At 44.9% G+C, this 23,215-nt stretch overlaps 1 protein-coding gene across 2 annotated transcripts in view; it reads right to left on the bottom strand.

The window, feature by feature from the left end:
• The window catches only part of PRKG1 (protein kinase cGMP-dependent 1), a 363,030-nt gene that overhangs the window by 199,116 nt on the left and 140,699 nt on the right, over positions 1 to 23,215 (bottom strand). For both annotated transcript variants that reach the window (XM_058840756.1, XM_058840755.1), the window contains exon 3: positions 4,348 to 4,461. In XM_058840756.1, coding sequence (XP_058696739.1) covers positions 4,348 to 4,461 — 114 coding nt within the window. The remainder of the gene's footprint in view (positions 1 to 4,347; positions 4,462 to 23,215) is intronic.

Below are 23,215 nucleotides of genomic sequence, written 5' to 3'. Positions count from 1 at the left end.
CAGGAGCAGCCACAGCTGCTCTGGGCAACCAACACGCCTGGGGATGTTTCAGGTACACAATGATCCCAGGAGGTGAATGAATTTTCCACTCTGTTTTCTCTATTTCTCTTGGATTAGTCTGTCCCCCAGTTAAAATTTCAGTTAGGACCACCCATTCCTGTGCCTGTGTCTCCAAAGCCACAGAAATGCCATCCTGAAGATGCTCCTGAAGAAGAAGAGCAGGGGAAAGAACTCCTGCTACACTTTGTCCATTGTCCTCAACATCATTTTCTCATTATCATCTCCTTGGAGGAATAATCAATCCCATTTTGTCACATTACTTGCAAAACCTGTAAAGGTCACAGAAAAATATAGGCAGTGGAAGGGTGAGTTTAAATTACCTTCTCCCAGGATATATCCATTTATATTCCATTTATCTCCCACCAGGCACACCAGACTGGCTGGGCCATCCCGGGTTTCTTATCTCCATGTAATATCAGAGAGATTTTAATCAAACAGCTGAGTATCTAAAGTCAACTTCCTTCCAAAGTGTGTTTTAGGGAGAGCTGAACAAACTTTACCCTGGCTCCTGTAATTGTTGGAGAACATCTAAAGGCAACATCCTTCTGCAAGGCTTTTAACGAGTCTCTGCAGTTTTAATTGGCAACTCACTGCTGCTTTATTTTTCCTCGCAAATTATCCATGTTACCAAGCTCCTCACAAAGTTCTGTCATTCCTGGGGCTGCAGCGAGCAGTGCACAGGACTCCATTAAAACAAAAACAGCAGTGGAAAATTCAAACTCATCCAGGCTTGGCAAGGAAGGGCTGAGCTCCAGCCTTAATCCCTCTGCGCCGCGCTGGGTTTTGTACAATTAGTGCAGCTGGCAAGCACAGCAGCTTGAGGGACTCTTGTGCTGCCTTTTGAGGGCCAGCAAAAGGATTTACATAATTTAGAGTTTAATAACTTCAGCTTCTGCTTGCTTTTTTTTTTTTTTTTGGCTAAGAGTTCTCCTGAAAACACAGGTCGGTGTGGAGTGTAACTCCCCTGAAATCATCAGTCTCACACAGAGATGTTTCTAGGGGATGGTTTTGTTTGAATTTTACCCCAAGAGAATCCATTTTGGGTGCTAAGACCATTTCTAAAATAAGCAGGACATTCTTAGAGGATGGAGAATCTGCTCCTTCCACAAAATCTGCCCTAAATCACATGCAAAATTCTGCTCCACACATTATTCTTTAAGAGGAATGAGCACTTCTGCACAATATTAACAGCAGATTAATTTCACTTCCTCCCACATCTTTTCTGCTATCAAAATGAAGAATCACAATGTTTTAAACACAACCTCAATTCATCTGGGGGGATTTCTGTCCTTTTTTCTTTTTGCTGACCTCTCATAGATCTTTTTTCCAACCATGTCTTTAAAAACAGAGGATCAGAAACATCATTTTAGGTGTAGCCATAACAAGCGGTGTTTTCCTCATTCCAAACCTAATTATTTGTTTGAATCATGGAGGAAAGTCTGTGGCTCTGCTTTGAATTGCAAGCAGTATCCAGGTTTGCACACAGGCACTTGAGAACTCTGGATAATCAACAGAGAGAGGGAGAAATCAGCTGCTGATTTGGATTTCACTGAGTGCGCAGTGGAAGGTGATCTGTGAACATCAAGGAGTCAGTAAGCCTTGACAATTCCATACTTGGAGCAGACTGACCAGTTTCTACCAGAAGGAGAAAAAGTGAACCAAAAAACTCCCAAACACCCCACTAATATCTGGAAATGTAAAGCAAACACCACAGAATAACCAAACAAAAATCAGATGTCAAAAACTGTAAGTTTATTTTTAAAAAAAGCTACATGTCAGGAGATGTGTCCCTGCCTTCCCTGGTGCTCCTCAGCCCCCAAGTTTGGGTTCTGTCCAGGCCCTCTTTGAACTCAAACCCCACTCTGCTTTTATTTAAAACTGCAATAATAGGGAAAAAATATGTTAATAGTGCTTCTGGGGCAGGCTTTTCAAAGCCCTGGAGTGCCTTATTAAAGAGGTCGTTATGAGACAGGAGTCAGATCAGAATCATTAAATTTTAACATCTCCTAAATTCTATTGCAAAGACAAAGCCCTTCCTCCAGTGATTTATATTTCAAGTTTGCTCCTGCATAGTGAGCATGAGATGAAGAGCCCGTGTAGACTAACAGTGAATAATGACACTAAAATCTTTATTATTTACAAACCAAAGCCAGGGTACACATAAAACCCAGATCCAGGAGGAGATGTCAACTCAGTTGACACCTCATTATGGCCCAGCTGCAACGCTGAGCTCCATACCCCAATAAATCCATCCTTCACTCAGCCTCTGCTGCAACTTCATCCTCAGAAAGCAGCTCTTAATGTCCTCGTAATGAAGAACAAGCAGGCACATCAAAACACACTCCTGACACTCTGGAGATGATGGAAAGCTCTCTCCTGAAAATTGGGAAGGCCTGAGTGTTTCTCCAAATGGGAGCTGGATGATGTTCCCTGACACTTCTTTACCACCAGCGCTGACTGAGTGTCTGTTCTCACTACAGTCACCAGTTCCATTTCTCTGGGAATAAACCTTGGAATGATCCAAGTTATCCCCAGGCTTAATGGAGTATTTACCACCACTCACCTTTCTAGGGATTTACTACATTTATTGCTCATTTCCCGAAGGAACAAGCAGGTGTTTGAAGCTGTGTAGGATCAGCTAAGTCAATACCATGCCCTGAGGGGACGTGAACACCTCCACACCCTCAGCTCAGAGGCGAGCTGCAGCAGTTCCCCAAGCTCATTACAACCCCAAATGCACTGATTTGTGCACTAACTAGAAAGAAAATTCCTCAAAGTCCCTTGCTGGCCCTGGGAAGGAGATTAAAACCTAGCAGAACTCTAATTACACAATGCTGCCGGGGAAGGACCAGAGGAACAAGGAACACAGAATCCTCTTCCTTGAGACTCTCTGAACAGTGACCTTACCCCTGGCCCCAGTCTAAGCAGGACAGAGGGACTTGGGACAGCTGAATGCCAAGTGCCAGTCTGGAGGGTTGCTCAGGAGGGGAGCCTGAGACTGTGGAAAAGGCACTAAGAGGAAAAGTGTCAGGAAAACCTGCAGTGTATAATTCCCTGTGGGAATCCCTTGCACAGCCAGGTGAGAATGGCCACAGGAGCAGAGTGGGTATGTGGGACTCAGCTCATGGGAATGTAGGATCAGGTGCCTTTTAGCTCTGCACTCCTGAGAGGAAATAAACAACAGCCATCTTCTCATTGCCTTTTCTAAGATTTGACCTTTCCCTCTGCTCTTTCCAACCTTCCCCAGCTGTATTTATCACACAAACCTGTTGCTTCTCTGAATTTTTCACCATCACCTGAGGTACCCAGCACTTGTGTAAAGGCAAGGTTTGCACAGGTGAGAACAGAGAACATCAGTCATGTCCTTCAGCCTTACAGAGAACAGCACATCCTGCAGAAAATAATCCACTTATCTGTCCCTGCTTTCTCATTCCTGCCCATTTGTTCCTTTCCTTTCTCTCTTTGTGAAGCACAATTAGGTATTTGGAAAAGGCTTTCTTCTGAGCAGGGACTCGCACAGCTCATTATTCTGGCACAAGAATACCACAGGTTTGCATTATTCAAGTCTGTACCTCTTGTTTGGATTATTCTGTACCATTTGTACCCTTCTGACTCCTCCCCCACAGCACCTTAAAACCACACAACTATTTATTATCTCTCTCTGCTTCAGACACCACCACAAACTTGTCCTCAAGATCAAGGAGGACAATGATATCCTATATCCCAGATCTCAACTCTGCATCTGAATTTAAACAAAACCTATTTAAGTTGTACATAGCAATGTGATTTATTTCCCCTGCTTAATTTCTGCAAGCCAAGCCTTTGCCCAGAACATTCATAAAAGAAAACAGATAACAGGAGAAGTGTTGAGGAGTTTAGAGCAGGGGGTCAAGTACCATCCAGATTTTCTTTTTCCTGATTTATTTTAGTCAGCTTAGTGGGAAAACAATGACTTGTCCTCAGCAAAAACTTGGCTTACTGAGTTTTCCTTGAAAACTTACACAGGTCAGAAAGGGTCTTCTAAGCAATAAGAAAATAATTACCATGAGATTCAGCAGGAATTGTAAGGAAAACTGTGGTATAATTTTCAGGCTCCTCTGTGTGGGGTAGGACCAACCTGAGTGACTGAATGAAGCATTTTCTCTGCATCTTCTTCAACAGAGAGTGGCTAAATTCCATACCAAAATCTGTGCCCTAAAGAGTTGAATTCACTGAGAAAGAGAAACATCTAAAAGAGGCTGCAACTTCCAAGTGAAAAGATAAAAAAAACATCTAAAATGCTCTTACTTTTGACAGTAGCTGTCCGGGTGCAGTTGTAGAGGATGGCTAACTCCCCAAAAACTTTGCCAGGTCCCATGGTGCAGAGCTTCACTCCCTCTTTTGTCACTTCAACCTTCCCATCTGTGAGAAAAAGAAGAGAAAAAGACCATTTGAAAAGGGCAATTACATAATTTCAGACATTTTAAAAGGAAGATTAATGTTATTTTGATTTAACTTTTAAAATGTATTTGATTACAGGCCAGGCTGGACAGGGCTTGGAGCAACCCAGGATAGCAGAAGGTGTCACTGCCCATGGCAGGGGGTGGAAGAGGATGAGGTACCTTCCAATCCCAAACATCCTGCGATTCCATACTGTGAACAAAAATCTCCAGAGCCCTACAACTTCAAGAGGAATTAAATGCATTATGAAGAAGAGCACATAAACTCATCACAAGATTAAAACCAACTGTTGCATACAGAAACTTTTCAACACTTGAGTGTTTTTTAGTGGAGCATCTGTACAGTCAGTACAGTCAGTGTGAACTTTGTTTCACCTCTTACACTTTCAGGTGAAATTTACCCCAATTTTTTTGTGCTTAAAAAGGAAAATATTTAGGTCTTTACCACTGCACATGAAAATGGCAGTGTCATTTTGCTCATTTTCCCTGAGAAACTAATCCCTGAGAACACTTATCCATGAACAACAGAACTATTATCAAAAAGAAAATTACTCTGACCCGTGGCTACTATTTAATTCCCATCTCTCCACCCCTTGCCTTTCTGAATATCTCATTTTATGAGGGGAAATCTGCTTAATCAGATTACCTGCACCATACCAGGAAGGGATGCATGAGGAGGGGTTAAAATCCCAGGTTGGATGGAGATTGGAAGTGACCAATCTTTTAAATATTGGAGGGTTTGAAAAGCAAGATTTGAAGAAAATGAGCCAAGATAAGGGAAGGAAGAGGGGACAGATATGAGGGGGCCACAGGGTTATTCCCACCAAAAAAAAAAAAGGGTGGGGGAAAAGAGTGAAGGTTTCGAATCCTAGCACCACTAAAAAGCCTTCCCTGACACCCCAAACTGGGAAACAGCTCCAGGGATCAGGAAATACAATCAGAGAACTGAAACACAGACTCATTTAGGTTGGAAAAGATGATTATTTATCAAACCTATAGTGGCTGTTTGGTAAATATTATGACCTAAAGGTTAGCTGGCAGTGTTTTCTGTAATACAGAATAGCAGAGGTGGGGGGGATTCAAATATCTTCATTATAAGCTAATTTTTATGACTATTTTAATAGATGTTTGATTGATTTCTTCATATTAAGTACCACTCTAACAAGAAGCACAAAAAGAGGTGTTTCTCTCAAGAACGAGCAATATCAACCTTTAGTGGTGCCTCACACACTGCAGAGATTTCTAAATTATTTTTAAGAATGTAATTTTTTGTTTAATAGAACTGAATTTCAGCAGCTTTTTCCGCAAAAAGCTCTGCTGGATAAAGCTCTACAACAAAAACCTGCAAAGGGAATGACTTTTCCTAACTTTTGGCTCATGGGTTCCAAAGAAAGATGGACAATTCTGAGCAGTAATGCACAGATGGGATCACATTATTCCCAAGTGTTGGAGAGTACATAGAAACATATTGATGATAAAATTAAAATACTTGTTTTAAAAGTATCAAGAAGATTTCCCAGCACGATATTGTAGGTATTGGCAAGACTAGATAAAAGATGTTCTGTGGTTTGGTAATTAAAGTGCTCTTTAATTATAATTTACTGTCCTGGAGAAAGCCTCCCATTCTCCTGCTGTGTAACTAAGCAATCTGGAGCATTAAACACCTGTCATGGGGTGACTTTACCTTTAAGATAGCTTTGGGGGCTAAGGAAGCTGAAGCTGCTGGTGGCTGATGGGAGTCTTTTCTCCTGACCAATTATCGGTCATTTCTAAGAATTGACAGCAGTTTTGACCATTGAAAAGTGAGATCAACTTATGAACACCACCTTAAGATGTAAAGCCAGAGTTCTCTTGCTCTCTTTGGTTTCTGGCCTCTGAAAAGGTAACAAGGCTCTGTCTCGGCCTCCCCCCCCACCTCCAGGCCGGACAAGGCCGCAGAGGGCGGAGGGGGGTGGAGAGAGAAACAGAGCCGGCCAGCCTGGTTTAGTTTGTAGTTTCTACTGCTGGACTTAAACCTGACACCATGAACATCTGCAGATTTTCTAAGACTTTAATTCTTTTACTACTTAGATAAACCGTACATATTACTTCTTTTTCCCAGAGAGACAGAGAGAGAGAAACAATCAACATGAAAGAGACATCATAAAACTATGAAAGACAGTGAAGAAAAGAGTTAAGTTTTGGATGGGAAAGAGAGAATAAGGAGATGCTTTATAAGCTGAAGTATTTTTCTATTATAGCTATGGAGATGGACAATAGTGTTCTGAAAAAAACTTCTTTAATTCATGACAGGGTATATTGGGAGGAATGGAGTGTTCAAAGTGTGGATTTGAGCAAAAAGTAGAGTAATTGTGATACAGTGAGGTGCTGGAACAGAGTGAGGAGAAGATTTGAGGCCTTGAGGGCAATGAGAAAACTGTTTTCCAGTGAAGCTCACAGAGACAGATGAAGAGAACTTTTGCCTTTGAATAACCCATCCTTAAAAATGACATCCCTAGACTCATTGACCCATACACACCTCAGAGTGATGTGAAATGGGAGGAGTGAACTGATGGCAGATTTCCGGGCAGCTGGCATCAGAGAAATAGAAAACTATAACAGAAATAGTTTTCTCACGAGAAACTCCATAGATTAGCAGAAGAAGACTTCTGTTTCTCTACAAAGGCTGATGAAAAGACTCTAGCAGGAATTGGGACTGTTTTAAACACCAAACTTCCAAAGTTTTTTGTCTCTATGTTGTCATGTGAACACAGGAATGGTTGGGTAGTGGGGGATAAAAGGGTTTTCTGGAAGTTTATTCTGGTGTTCTTAGTCTTGTAGTTTTGTTAATAAATTCTCTTTATTTCCTTTTAAGTTTTAAGCCTGTTTTGTTCCTGTTCTAATCCATATCTCACAGTAAGAAGTAAGTAACTTTTTAGTTACTGCCTTAAAACCACGACAACACCTCACCATAAGATGCCCAGACCGTGAGCAAAATTCACCTCTCATGGAATTCAAAGGATTGCTGAAGGATTTTTCCCATTTTCTTTTCCTACCTGGCAGCCTATACAGTGCAGTTTTCCATGGAGCAAACAAATTGTTCTGCTGTATCAACCAGATAAAGGAACCAAATGAAATACAACACAATATTGATCAATTAATGGAGATACATCTGCAGCTTGCCCTGGCATTTCCATCAGACAAATACTAAATAATGCAAGAAATGCTTCTCTCCAGGCAGGAGAATCAGAAAATGCTGCATTTCAGTCTAAATATTGAGCATTATTGAATTCAATATTATATTTAATTTAAAGCTTGAGCTGATTTTGGGGAGCTTTAGCTGGCATACAAACAATGCACTTTTCTGTCAGCTGTAAGAAGTTATTCCATAACGATGGGCAATGCATATGATTTTTCAAATAGAGCATAAAATGAAAATCTTAGTGTCTTCAGTTCCCCAGTTCCAAGGGCTCCAGCCATTCCTCTTCCAGAATGAACATGAGAAGGTGACAGGAATTAAGGGTCAATAAAAGAGATCGATGTCTCCACCATCCACCAGCCTGCTCCCAACAGAAAAACCTCCAAAAATCCCTTTAACCATGCAGAACTCAAAATACTTTGAGTCCTGCAGACACCCAAGTCTTAGTTCTTTGGTTCTTTGTCCTTGGACACTTCCAGGGATGGGGCAGCCACAGCCACTCTGAGTAGCCTGTGCCACAGCCTCACCTCACCCTGTTGCTCTGCAAGATTTCTGGGAGATTCACTAAAACTTCATTAAATTAAGCTTTTATTATTAAAAACTAGTCCTAGGAGTTGGACTTCAGCAATCTTTGGGGATATTCCATGAAATCCAAGAGGGAACAGAGCTCCCCTTGCTGCCATGGTCCCCAGAACATCCCTGAGCCTTGGGCCTCTCAGCCAGAGCCTCGCTTTCCTAAATTAAACTCTTCGTGCTAATTACATTGTAGTTGCAAATTTAATCGTGGAGCAATTAAAGTTTTAATTGCTAAGTGGCTGCTTGACTTCAGAGCCGTCCCGATGAAGATGTGCTAACACTGGTGTTTGTTTGGGAACACAAACTGATAATGGTCCACATTATTCATGGAATTATTCACGGGGTTGTGCCCCAGCCACTGGGAATCTTCCCCTCGGTGGCCGTGGAGTGTTCCACTTCAGAGTGGAAAATATTCACAATATTAAATCTAAAGGCAGGATTTTTATCACAGCCCTGCTTAGAATAGGCTGACGCCGAATTACTCCTGGTGCATCTTTGTCCCAGTTTCAGGAATCATGGAAATAGTTCCTGGAAAATCAGCTACACATGGAAAATGATAGAATGGTTTAGAAGGGATCTTTGAGCTCATCCAGTGCCACCCCTGCCATAGGCAGGAACACTTTCCACTATCCCAGGGTGATCCAAAACCTGCTCTTGGACACTTGCAGGGATGGGGAACCTGTGCCAGGGCCTGTGCTCTGGTGAATTCCTGAATAACCTCCCAGGATGCCAAGTTAATCACGGATCATTTTAACCACAGAAGAAGAAAAACACAGATGAATGAAGCACTTAACAAAGCAAAGGATCAGTTTTGTCCCTTACAACACCACCACCACAGAGGTTTTGTTTTGATGGGGACATTGGGGGTTTTGCCACTCTGAGCCCACCCAATTAAACTTGAAATAACATCCCTGGCTGAACTGCATCCATGTCCCCCAATGAATGGAAGGATAAAGTAAATTGCACTCATGTGACTCTCTCAATCAGGAGGATCATGTTTTTCCCCATATAATTAAATGGTCGATTTCTCTTGCACAGAAGAAAACAGATTAAGTTGACCTGAGGAACTTGTCAGCTTGTGTGTAATTTATATAATAGACTAAATTTTTGCAATGCATTATCAGCACTCCCTTTTTTCTCCCAGCACAGGGGAAAGGGCACTTGCTGCTTCCAGCCAAAATCTTCCATGACTCCTAAATCCAAACAAATCTGAATTTTAAAGATACAAGAATATCCAAGAGAGTACCTGAGAACCCCAAGTGGATTTTTGTACAATAAGATTTTCTTCTGTTGTGCAGTAAATGCTTTAACAGAAGGAATGAGCCAGGGCCACTCCTACCTTGCATTTCTCCATACCCAGGCGACACCTGGAAGGCCTAATTCCTTATATTCAGTTGTCTATCCCAGCAGTGCCTTTGGAACATGGATAAGAGCAATGAATTTTAGTATTATTCACATTACTGGGCCCTCTTCAAGCCCTGAACCCTTAGGGAGAAAAAAAAGCTGATTATTCCATGAAGGCATTGATTATTCACCACAGTCCTACTCCAGGTTAAAAAATACAAACACTCCTAGTGGAAAATGAAGAATGTAAAAAAGCAGAGTTCAGCACAAGCTCATGTATTCCTAGGATATAAATTTCATCCCACAACTCCAAAAATGCCAGGAGGGGTGGGAGGAGGATTCCCTCGATTCAGTGCAGGATTCATGAATGACTATTCAATATTTGATTTCATCTGTGCCTGTTTCACACTTGGACTGCAGCTTGATTTGTTGGATGCTATTCAAGCTCTGCTCTGAAAACTGAGGAATGATTGTTTGTAGAAAGTTTTCTTTAGGAAGTATCACTCTGGATCTGCAGATTTTCCTGAACAAGGCTGAATATATTTCAAAAATGGCACCTGAGACGAAGCACAAGTTACCCTTCAACACAGTGACAAGCCCCTGTGTGTGTGTGGGAAATGTAAGCCCTGATGGGTTTCTCCCTTACCCAAATTCAAGAAAGTTCTGACAGAATAACTACAATATCAGTGGGGAAAAAATAAATAATGCATATTTTCCTAAATTTGACGCTCCTTTCCCACTGCAAATTGTTGCAAGAGTGCTTTGAATATGGAGAAAATATCACTTTTACTTAGATGTCTCCCTGGGAAAAGCCAAATAAATTCTGATAGCATTTTCCAGGATTATTTTGTTTAAAAAAACACCTGCAGCAGGAGTTTAAAGCTCAGTCTTTTAGAGCTGAGCAAATGAAGAGGAACTGAACACGGGGCAGCTGATCAGCCTGGAGACTGATGACCCTGCGGAGCCTCATCCATATCCCATTCCCAAAAACCCTCGGGGGAGCTTTACCTTTGCTGGATAAAACCCAAGGGGAAGGTAAATGAAGCAAGACCTGAATTCTGACTCTCAAACCTCCAGCTGTAACTGTGACATTACAAGTCCCTTCAGCAAATGCATTTGAGTTGAACAAATTGATTTTACCTCCTCTCAAACCCTCTGGGGGAGGCAGTCCCACTGTGATGGAACTGGGGCAGTCACCAGAACAGCCTCCCCAAAACCAGACCCTGGAAATCCTCTTGCTGGGAGGTGGTGGTGGATTTCCAGTGCCAAAGGTTATTTAGGAGAGTCTGACACCAGCACAAACCCGTGCTCAGGTGCCCAAAAACCAGAAAGTAGTTACCAAGCTGGCCCCACCTCCCTGGCAGGGACCTGCTACCAAAAAAATGACATCCTAAAACTGCTTTTTAACACTGGCTTTTAAGAAATGGTTTTGAAACTGAGCTTCAAGCCATGAATCAACATGTACCACGTCTGCAGCCTGAAGCGGTGACTTCAGTAACACCTCTTGGATTTAAATCAAGGCACACTCCAGAGAAAGGATTAGTGGAGATAAGAGCAGAGCTCCATCCCAGTTTCCACCCTTCTAGAGCCCAAAAGGCTGCAGGAGCGTTTTGAAAAGCAGGGAATGGAAAGAAAGGAGGTGATTGCGCAAATCTGTAACAGCAGCCTGGGGGCAGAGAGGGGCTGGGAGAACTGAGAGCAGCTGAAAAAAGGATAAAGAAGCTTCCCCTGGGCTTTAAAGGTAGGGACTAAAAGCCAGATGAGAAGAAGGCACAGAGCACTGAGAGCCAGAGTGCGGCAGCCTGTGGAGATCCCAGAGTCACTGGGGTTGGAAAAAACCCTCCAGGATCTCCCAATCCAAGCTGGCTCTGATCCTCAGCTCATCACAAACTGCTGACATTCCCCGTGAAAGAGGTGGAGAGTCCCTAAAGAATTATCCCAGAAGAAACACTCTGCCTGCACAGAGATGGGCACTCCCAACCATCTCCTCCTGTGACCTACACAAGAAAACTGCAGCCAAATCAAAATAAATGGGGTTTTTCCAGGTGCCTCCTGCCTGGGAGAACAGAAAACTAGTTTGGAATTTTTTTCTGTTAAGATGATAATAACGATGATGATGATGACGATGATGATTACTATTTTTTGTTACAGGTGGACTGGACCCACTCCCAAGGGGAGATGCTCATCCTCAAAAAACATATAAAACATCAACAAATATATATATATGCAGATATATATATTTACCCTGGTTTTCCAAGATTTTTCCAACTGTAATATAGATCCCTGCTCAGGGTTATGGAGAGGTGACCTCCAGAACTCCAGCACAACCTTGGTTCTTGTGTGACTCACAGAAAATTTGGCTGATGTAAGATCTCCTTCAGCATAAAGGCACACGCAGGGTTGTGTCACCCCAGAATGATCCCACACTCTCCCCCTCAGCTGGACAGATCCCAGAATAAACAGCTCTGCCTGATTCATCCTTCAGGAGGCTCAAAAAAGGAAGGAGGGAGAAGTCTGGATCCTTGGGGAAAGCAACAGAAGGTGTGGTTTGCTCAGTTTGATTAACTCAAGGAGTTAAGCTGAAACTCAAGAAGATCTGCAGAGAGTGGGAGATGCTGGCAGTTTATCCTCACACACACTCCTTTATCCCAGTCCTTCTGAAGCCCAGATGTGAACAGAAAGTCATCAGAGAGAAGGGATGAGTTTAATATTTACCCTGGATAAAATTTTTAAAAGCTCCAATACCCTTCAGGGCACACCTGTCTAATTTGCCTCCCTCTTTCCTCGATAAATAACGAGTTTCAATCTCAAAAGCAAACAAACCCAAATGCAAACTGCTTTTCCCCAAGCACTCTGTGGAAGGACACAGCCTGCCCTGCTGAGCTGCAGTGTTTGTCCCAAATTTTGGTTCAGCACCTCTTAACCTGGAGGTTTAACCTTAAAAACCCTCCCATTTGTTTCATTTTCACAGCCCTTCTAAGCCACTTGGTTAAAATAATCCCCCTTAAAACACTGAGATGTTCCCCGTGGAATACACTGAGAAAAGACATATTTTGCTCACCTGCCCCAAACAGCTGTTAGATCCTGCCATCCAAATTTATTTCCTAGTTGCAAACCTCCTCCCTTGCTTTTTCAGAGCTGTCACTTTTACCTCCTGGCTTTTCAAAATAGTTTAGAAGCATTTGAGCACAAGAGAAAACAGACTTTAGTTGCCCCAAGGAAGGTTTAGAATGGATTTTGGGAAATATTTCTTCACAAGAAGGGTGATCAGGCATGGGAAGGGGCTGCTGGAAGAAGTGGAATCACCATTTTTGGAAGTGTTGAAAAACCATGTGGATGTAGCATTTGGGGACATGGATTAGAGGTGCCTTGGCAGTGCTGGGTTAATGGCTGGATTCAATCTTGGAAGGCTTTTCCCAGCCTTAATGATTCTATGTCAATATGTTAACCAAAAAAACCCAACCCAAAACAAAAATTGAAGCTATAAACAAATAAAACAGAGGAACTGAGGATAATTTTAATTTATCCTTCAATTAAACTGAAAATTACCTTTGATATATGATTGATAAGTGATACTGGGACATGTAGTCACTGCAGTCTCATACCAAAGATAACAGTCCAAACCCAGAGGCTGAGATCCCTTAAAAAACACAAACTTATTCCCTTCTTTCCATTTTCACCCAGGATAATCATGTGCTCGAAAGGCAGTGATAAAAGAGCAGATATATTTAAAACCCACTTCCTAGCGACGCTGTAACTCGCAGAAATAAAAGATTAATATTGATTAAAATGTACAAAGCCATAATATTTGACACTGTTCTGCAGGTGCACGCCCACACATCAATCTGCCTGGAACAGATCCCTCAGCTCAGTGCCAAACACTACAGCTCTGCAAGGAAATCCCACAAAAACTCCTCAGGGCAAATCCTGAATTGCTCTTCCGGCCTCTCCTTCTGGCCAGTCCTTGAAGGAGGAGAGGTGCTGCAAGAACCAGGGAATTCTTTCCCTCCTTCAAGCCCCACCACAATAATTGGGTGTGGGGGGGTGTTAATTTAGCCCAATTTTAGCCAAATGCTCCAATGCCATAATACTTTCTAAGACTGTTGCTCCCTCTGTGATGTTGCACATGCTCACAACTCCTTCCTGTGGTAAATAACACGAGGACCTGGGTAAATCCACCAGTGGGACACCTGGGGATTAGGATTTATTTGACCCTTCCTGTCCACAGTGTTTGACCAAAGAGCCAAACCCTTCTCTCACACTGCTCCGAGTGACTGCAAGTCCACATTTACCATTCCAGGTCTTGTTCTCACAGCACAGCTCCTCTCTCCCCAACTTTCCACATTTTCCTGGTAAATAAATGCCTGGGATGAGGCTGAAGGGGCTGGCAGGGAAGGCTGGGCAGGCAGAGTTCTCACTGGAGTGACTCGGATGCAGCAGGAGAAGATCTCCACTAAATCCATGTTTTCACCTGACACAAGCAAAGAGCTTCTGAGTTACACAGAAGCAGCAGCACCTTTGGTGCTTTCACTCCTTGTCCAGGCATGAGGGGTTTTGAATAGCTGGTCAATAAAACTTGGCAAGTTTTTGACAGCAAAGTGTTCCTGACAGAACAGGCACTTCAGAATTCCACTCTGCTTTTTCTCCCCTGAAGGCAGTAAGGGAATGATTTATTCAGAAAGCAAATCCTTTCCCATTTAACAAAAATAATTCTCCTCCAAGAGGAGCTCTGATCAGATTCCCAACCACCTTCACAGCACAGTGAACATCCCACTGGGAAAGAAAGGGGCAGGCAGAGCCTGCTCCCCTTCCCATTTTATCCTGCAGCCTCCCAAGGAGATGGATGCCTGGGATTTCCTTATTTCACCCCAATATTTAGTCCACTTTGCACCCAACTCTGACTTAAGACCTCCAAAGCATCCTGTGGGAAAGGAAGGACAGTTCAGAGCTGTTTTCCTTCAGGAAGAGATGGGAAAATAACATCAGGGGCTCAACCCAAATTTTATTTTGAAATGCCAAGTGGATCATAAATCATCCAGAGCAATCAAGAAGAGAAGCAGGAATATGAGAAAAGTGTCAGCAGCAAACAAAGTGGGGATTCCTTGGAGACCCTCACACATCTGGAGGGTTCAGGCTCCACCACAACGTGGAAACAATGACACCTACAGAATAATGATTTCACTGCCTTAAAAGACTGTGCTCCTTTATTGCCCCAATTCCCTCCCTGTTTGTCCCATAAATGACTCTGTGGTTTCTCCCAGAGCTTTTCAAGGGCTGTTCCTTCCACAGAATTCCAAAAATTCACTGGGAAACAGGGAAAAGATGGGAGACAGGTTGGATTGAACAGAATTGTTCTGCCTTGCCCATGCTAAAATACAGAGCTGAGTTTGCCTGGAGGCCACGCAAGGAACACCTTGCTCCAGTCAGCAGAGAAGGGGAATGGTGGAAGCAGTGAGGAAAACACTAGGGAATCAGTAATTTGGAAAAAAATATCTGCGCTATGAATTGTAGGAGGTTATTTGATTCAAACAATAAGAAACAGGAAGAAAGGGAGAGAAACAAATATGTAAAATCAAGTCTTGATTCTGAGAGAGAGAGAAAAGGAGAATTTGTCATCCAAGGGCTGTTTGTTCAACTAATCAAACGCCATCAGCTGAGAATCAGCTCTGAGGCAAAAAAACAGGGCTTAAACCACACCAAATCAGAGAATCCCAGGATGGTTTGAGTGGGAAGGGACCTTAAAGACCATCTCATTCCTGCCTCAGGCACGGCAGGACCAGGCCAGCTGTGAGCACACAAAAATCCTCCTTCAAATCTTGATTTCACCAGAGCTGCTTTTCACTTTTGTTTTTCTCTGGAAAACCCAACACTGCTAACCCCACAGCAGTGTGGAAAACACACCCCAGCAAAGACTGCCCTGTGCTGTCAGGGATGGATCAGCCCAGGAGGCGGCTGAAGATTTCTGAAGCACAAAGAAAAGAAACCCTGGCGCAGGGGGAAGTGGCATTTTTGGGAACAGAGATCCCCAGGGATGCAAATCAGCGTAGCAGGAGCTCTTTGATTTGTTCAAACAAAAGACAAAGGGCTGTGAGGAAGTTTGGACCGTCTTGGGGAGCATCCACTTGGATGCTCCATCCAGGTAGGAACAACTATTTATTCCTACAAGGTTTGCTGGGTGATCAGTGCCTGGGCAAGAAACTGCTTGGAAGTATGAGCTCTCATTCCAAATCCAAACTGAGAAATGAGCAAATGACAAGACTGGAAACACCTTGTGATATAAAGGGACATGATTTCTCTGTCAAATGTGTTTGAAGTCTCTTCTGAAAACACAGCGAATTGAGTTTTAATTACTTTTGCATACATCAAGTCTGCGCTGAACTTTCAAGTAGCAAAGCTCCATTTCACTCACTGCCGCTGAAATTTGCACCACTCCAGGTTAATGCAATGTCTACTCCCTACAAATGTGAAATGCATTCTCTTATGAGCTGCTACTTCATGTTTGCAAATCAGCACGTCAGCTGGGCTCAGAAAATGTGATTTATTACTGTCTGGGACATGAGAGAGCAGCAGGAATCAGCTTCTGATGACGGAGGGAATACAGAGTGACAAGTCCCGTTTGCTTCTGAGCTCTGTCACTGGTCTTGACTGTGGAAAAGGGGGGAAAAAATCTGATATTGCTTTCTGTGGGCATGCAGAAAACAAAGCACCCAGATCTGATCATCTGCCTGCAAACAATTTCTCAGCTCACAGGCAGTGGCTTCATGCGACAAGGTGCCCTGAAGGGACTTTTCCTCAGCAGGCCAGGAAGTTCTAGTAATCCTGGAACATCAGAAGTGTAAAAATTAAAGCCAAACTTACCAAGTACTAGTGTCCTGACCAATAAAGTCAGGGTAGGAGTTTGGAATTTGGATGGGAAACAGGTTTGACCTGTTTGGAAATATTTTCAAATGGCAAACACCTGTTTTCATGCCCACAGCCCAAGGCTGGAAGACTTCCTGCCACCTCCATTCCCACACTGGCTGCTTCCTCACACCACCTGAGAAGCTGAACCCCAAAATCATGCAATCCAATACACTCCTGGGTTGGGAGAGACCTTAAATCCCACCCAGCTTCATCCCCTGCCATGGGCAGGGACACCTTCCACTATCCCAGGCTGCTCCAAGCCCCAAAGTCCAACCTGGCCTTGGACACTGCCAGGGATCCAGGGGCAGCCACAGCTTCTCTGGGCACCCTGTGCCAGGGCCTGCCCACCCTCCCAGGGAACAATTCCTTCCCAATATCCCATCTATCCCTGCCCTCTGGCACTGGGAAGCCATTCCCTGTGTCCTGTCCCTCCATCCCTTGTCCCCAGTCCCTCTCCAGCTCTCCTGGAGCTCCTTTAGGTCCCAGAAAGGGCTCTGAGATCTCCCTGGAGCCTTCCCTTCTCCAGGTGAGCACCCCCAGCTCTCCCAGCCTGGCTCCACAGGAGAGCTGCTCCATCACCCTGCCCAGCAGGAATTTGTCCCCAGCATTAATGCAAACACTCACAAACTTTTTTTATTCCTTTCCTTGCTAAACTTTTCCTCAGTCTCCACCATCCATTTCTTAGAAGACATGAGAAGAGGAAGGACAGGATGAGCAGGGCTCAGAGAGTGCTTTGGGTGTGAGAACCAGGAGAGTTGCCAGAACCGATCCCTAATTAATCTCTACCAAACACATCAGGGCCGCAGGGCCTGGGTGAAGGCACACAATTGTATAAATCAAAGTTCACAGGAGACTGAAGGCTGGAATTGCAGAAGGGAACATCACTTAAGGATGAACATCCACAAAAGAGCTGGAAAGGTCATGGATGAGGGTTTCTGAAAAGAGACACAGAACCACCCACAAAGCTCATCTGCTTTGTTTCCTTTCTCTGTAAGCACAGAGAGAGGTGAGAGGAAGAGGACACAAAGCCAAAGAGGGTCCCAACACTGAACTTTCACATGAATTTCTCCTCTGAGAGAGGTGATTTACTCATTTTCATTGTATTTTTAAGAACCAGCTCAGAACTCTTTCCCAAGAGGACATATTAACTTCTCTTCCATTGTGCAGTTTACATAAAGCTTTTTTTTTTTACTCCTCCAAGTGACTGCCTTTTATCTACACCCTGGAATTGCCCTGACATTTCTGCAGGCTTTTAATATCAAGCACATAATATTCTATTGAACACTAAAGAACAGTGAAACTGTGCCTTGCACAACCCTGCAGACCCATAAATTCAGATGATGATCATGGACGCTTTGTATTTGTCATCAAAGAGGTGCAAAGTCTCTCAAAGAGAAGCTGTGAGGACACTCCAAACTCAGACATGGGAAAAAACTGTCCTCCCCAAAAATCAATTCATCATGCTCTGCATGAACAAGCTCCCTTCCAAGTGATGGTCTCATGATTAAATATCACCTCCCCAACATAATTTACCCCTTGGACATGGAAAATGAAAAATAACACTGTTGTACTGGATGAGTTGTTGATCCATCCATCCTTAAGCTTTGGTTTTGGTTGTAAAAAAACCCAACTGCAGTTGAGAACTTTTGCTGGGTAAAACAAGTTATAACCAAGAGTAACCAACCAGAAACCTTCCTGCCAGGCAGGAGAGCCCACAGCCTCTCTGGCCAATCTGTTCAGGGCTGGGCACTGCCCAGGGAAGAAGTTCTGCCTCCTGGCCAGGGGGAATTGCTGCCATCAGGCCCTGCCCGTGCCTCTGGTGCCATTGCTGGGCCCCCGGAGCAGAGGCTGGGCCCTGCTGGGAGCCCTCCCTGCAGCCAGGGCCAGCCAGGCCTGAGGGCCCCTCTCAGCTGGGGCTCCTCTCCAGGCTGAGCAGCCCCAGCTCCCTCAGCCTTTCCTGGGCACCGAGATGCTCCAGGCCCTTCCTCAGCTGCGCAGCCTCCGCTGGCCCCGCTCCAGGAGCTCCCTGGCCCTGCTGTGCTGAGGAGCCAGAGCTGGACACAGCACTCCAGAGCTGCCTCCAGGGCTGCCCACAGGGGCAGGATCCCTCCCTGCCCTGCTGGGAATGCTCCTCCTGCTGCTCCCCACACCACCACACAGATGGAATCTGAATGGGGAGAGGTGCATCTCACATTTCACAATTCCCACAAGGAAACCAGGGCAGTGACTCTGTGCCCAGAGCAGGAGATGGGTCCGGATAGCTCCTGCTCCCACTTTCTGGCTGTCAATTAAGGCAGGCTCAATGCCAGAGGAGCTGCAGGGAGGGAGCTTTTTGTGCTGTCAGCTGAAAATGCAAAGTCTGAGCCAAGCCAGCCACGTCCTGCTGAGCCATTAACGAGGAGACAGAGCTGGCTGACAGCACAAACCCTCTCCAGCCCCTCTCCAGCCTCCCTCAGTCCCCTCCGGCCTTCCCCAGTGACAAGCACAGGCACCACAGGGAAATGCTTGGCACGAACACCTCGGGGACTGAGGACGGATTTACATCTGCTAAATAAGGTTTTTAATCCATCTGCCTGACTGCCACTTGTCAGAGGATCTGACTGTGCCAGGAGCTACCTGGGCATTCACCTGAGCCTGGAGCTCAGCCAGCAGAGAGCCAGCACTGCCATCCATCCATCCATCCATCCATCCATCCATCCATCCATCCATCCATCCATCCATCCATCCATCCATCATCCAGCCAGCCATCCAGCCATCCCTGCCTTCTCCTGCCAGGGAAAAAATGGCAAAACAAACCAGCACACCCCAGGGTACCCAGGCTGCATCCCAGGGTGGGCTCCACTGAAATCCCAAAAGGTGCTGGAAAGGTTGATTATCACAAGGAAGGAGGAAAACAGCTGCTCACATGTCCAACTAACACAGGGGAGATGACAAATGGAGCCCTGTAGTTTACAGGAGGAAAAGAAATATAAATATTCCTTTGTATCTTCACAGAATCCCAAAATGGTTTGGGTTGGAAAGGACCTTAAAAATCATCCTATTCCCACCCCTGCCATGGGCAGGGACACCTTCCACTATCCCAGGCTACTCCAAGCCCCAAAGTCCAACCTGGCCTTGAACACTTCCAGGGATCCAGGGGCAGCCACAGCTGCTCTGGGAAATCCATTCCAAGGCCTGCCCACCCTCCCAGGGAACAATTCCTTCCCAATATCCCATCCATCCCTGCCCTCTGGCACTGGGAAGCCATTCCCTGTATCCTGTCCCTCCATCCCTTGTCCCCAGTTCCTCTCCAGTTCTCCTGGAGCTCCTTTAGGCACTGGAAGTGGCTCTGAGCTCTCCCTGGAGCCTTCTCTTCTCCAGGTGAGCACCCCCAGCTCTCCCAGTCCATGTTCATTATTTGGTTCACTTTGGATCACAAAGAAAAGCATCATTCTGTCTCTCTCGTCCTCTTCCCTCTCTCCAGAGGCAAAAGTGATGGGAGAATCTCCAAGGATCCTTTCCACCCCAGGACACCTGAGGCTCTGCCATTTGCTCTGCTTTGCATTTAAAGTGTTGGATGTGCCCAAAGCACTGGGCAGGTGGAGCTGGGAAAGAACAGGGATGGAGCAGCCTCAGAAAATTGGGAAATTAAATCTGACTCTAATCCCTGGGCATATCCTAAACACCCCTGATTTGCAGACAAGTAACTGGGCACAACAACTTCATCATAAATTCCCCTCTTTACCTGAAAATCCTTTCCACATTCCCAGTCCCAGGTTCTGCTTTAAAGGCTTAAAAAGCATGAGAGGCAAAAATCTGAAGCATTTATTATACGCTCACCCGAATGAAATGTGATTGTTTACATTTTCCTTAGTTGGGTAATTGTGTTTCTGGGTAATTTGGAAAATAGGAATGTTGTGAAATAAAGGAAAAAACGTGCTTAATTTGATGCACCTGTTCCATCCCTATTTCCCAACAAGGAGGAAAGGCCTCTCCTTGGATCCCAGTGGCTCCGTTGTTCCCACAACTGCAATTCCCTTTATGCAATTAAATCCATTAAAATCCACACATGGATATATACAATTCCCTTAAATTCTACCTCAGGGAAGAATGCATGAGCTGAGGGAGCAAAAGGCTGAGCAAGGAGCTGTCTGGAAGGTTTTATAACAAAAGTAAGTTTGCATTACAATTTGAAACCTAGAAGATTTTGTTATGAGTGCCCGTGTTTGCTCTTTTCCAGGGCCTTTTGGTAGGAAAGGAAATCATGGAAGATATACTGCTCCAACTCCACAAACTCTTATCTCCCCCACACACACTGACAGCAGCAGAATTCAGAAATAATTGAAACTCCATTGCAGAACAAGAGCTACGAACTCCTGATCAGCATCAGGAACATGAAGCCCATTGAGGGGGGAAATAACAAATATTTCCACAGCAGCAGGCACAGATTGTTTTACCTCTCTTGATCATGGAGCTGCTCAGCCACTATTTGTTAACATCAATGCATTCCAATTTCATCCCAGACCACCCTGATTTTTCTGTCTTTTATTTGTGTTGAGCACATAACTCCAAGGGCACAGGTTAGGGAATCAAGGTCACTGTTAAACTATAGCAAAAAAAAAAAAAAGCGAAAAAGGGTTGACGATTTCCTTACATTTAGGAGCCAATTAAGAGCAATTTATTACAGATAATTTCTGAGGATTGCCATGAAGCTGCTAGCAGGGGGGAGCACATTAACTCACTGTTTACACACTGTTTACTCACAGTTTGTCCTTGCATTTCCTCTCTACAAGCAGCTCTTCAGAGCACCTGAATTTGTTGGAACAACACTGCAGAGTTGTAACCTACCATTGATTTTTACTTAACCCATGTCCTACTGGAATTATTGCCTTGGAAAACAAACCTGCATTTTCTCCTGAGGTTTTGGGGTTCATTTATCAGCCTGGCTCATCCCAGAGATTTAACCCATGGATTGGACATACAACCCCCAAATCTGTACATAATTTTGGGGACGTCACAGCTTTTCGGCACCAAAAATTCTAAAAGGACCAAATCAATTCAGTTCATGGAAGCTGAGGAGCTGCTGAAATCCAGATTCCATGTTCAAGAGGAGCACATCCACGTGGAAAGACGGTGATGGATCTGCTCAGGGAGAGGAGGAGAGCAGGAGCTAAGCACTGTCCAGCCCCACTGAGGATATTCTCCCTCAAGCTGTGGGAAAGGGTGGAAAGTTGCAGATGGAAGCAGCAAGTCCCAGAGGGCTTGGGACTGGGTGGGCAGGGAGATTTGGGAAGAGAAATGTAAGAGCTGGATGGACTTGTTGGATCTATCCCAGGCATATCTCCCACCCTGCTTGGTGCACTGGTTGGGGACTGTCCTGCTGGGGAGTCACAGGACTTGCATCCCAACATAAAACCAACCTCAAATGTGGAATTTTGGGTCAAACTGGGACACAGGAATTGTGGATTTCAGCTTTGGCCAGAGGCAGCACCAGGGCAGAGAAGATTTTTCCCGCAGGTGAGGCCACCCAGAGCACAGAGCCAGGGATTTGTGTTTGACTTGAGAATTTTAACAGCACTCTGCTAACAGTTTGTTGTCCCAGTTTAATTGAGCACAAGCACTTAACATTTACTTTTCCCGGGCAGTTGAGCAGGGAAAACTCAGTCCCACATCCACACAAACTGGGCAGATCCAGCCAGCCAGCCACAGTTTAACTTGAACAGCTACAAATGTGGCACTACCATCCCATCATCTGGGAAGCACAAGGGGTTCCTTGCTCAGAGGCAGGAGAGAGGACACAGGACAGCCCCCACAGCAGGTGACACAAAAAAATTTGGGAATGTTGGGAAGGAATCCTTCCCTGGCAGGATGGGGAGGTTGCCCAGAGAAGCTGTGGCTGCCCCTGGATCCCTGGAAGTGTCCAAGGCCTGGTTGGATGGGGCTTGGAGCAGCCTGGGATAGTGGAAGGTACAGCAGCTTCCAGTCAAGACAAACTTTGGGAGAAATACAGTGAGAGGAATGGATTTGAGAGCTTGGGATCCTTTCTGTGGCCTGAGGCACAGCCCTTGCTCACAGCGTGATGGGTCTGATGACACCCAGCTCTCATTTTAAAGGCTACCAGTGCCAAATTCTGTAACTCCCAGAGCCAAGTTATCATGGATAATCAATGGATAACCAGGATCACCAAGATTTTGACTCACAGAGCCTATCTGGAGCAGAGAGAAATTATAGAAACTGTAAAAGAGCACATGGCTACACGGGGAGCTGTTTTTCCAGACTGCCCTCCACCACTCAGAGGTTAATGCAGCACTCTCCAAGCCCTGCTCAGAGCTGGAATGTGGCTGTTCAGGCACACTCCAATTTACCATGATTCACCTGGCACTTAGAGAGTCACTGATCCCCCAGCTAATCCTACACCACAACCCTGCAACCACACACTGCAGGACAGAAAACACTGCTGATAGTGGGGGGTGAAAATCAAAGCCAAATTCCTGCAGTTGGAGGGGGCTTCTGGTTAAAAGCTGCTCTTAAGGACAGGATGCTGACAGGTTTGCACTTCCCTTTTCAGGGATCAGAAGGAAAAAAGGAAGTTTAGGCTGCAGGTTGATCTCTGCAATGGTTCTGCTGTCTGGGAGCATTTACACACAGGGGCTGCTGAGACAGGAAAGCATCGAAATATGAGGGAGATTTGTGCCGTGAAGAGGGGGAAAAGGGCCCAGGATAGTTTGGAGTAGGG

This window comes from Poecile atricapillus, chromosome 6, assembly GCF_030490865.1.
Source record: "Poecile atricapillus isolate bPoeAtr1 chromosome 6, bPoeAtr1.hap1, whole genome shotgun sequence".
Classification (NCBI taxonomy): Eukaryota; Metazoa; Chordata; class Aves; order Passeriformes; family Paridae; genus Poecile; species Poecile atricapillus.
The sequence above is the reverse complement of the archived record's forward strand: the minus strand, read 5'-3'. Positions and strand labels throughout refer to the sequence as shown.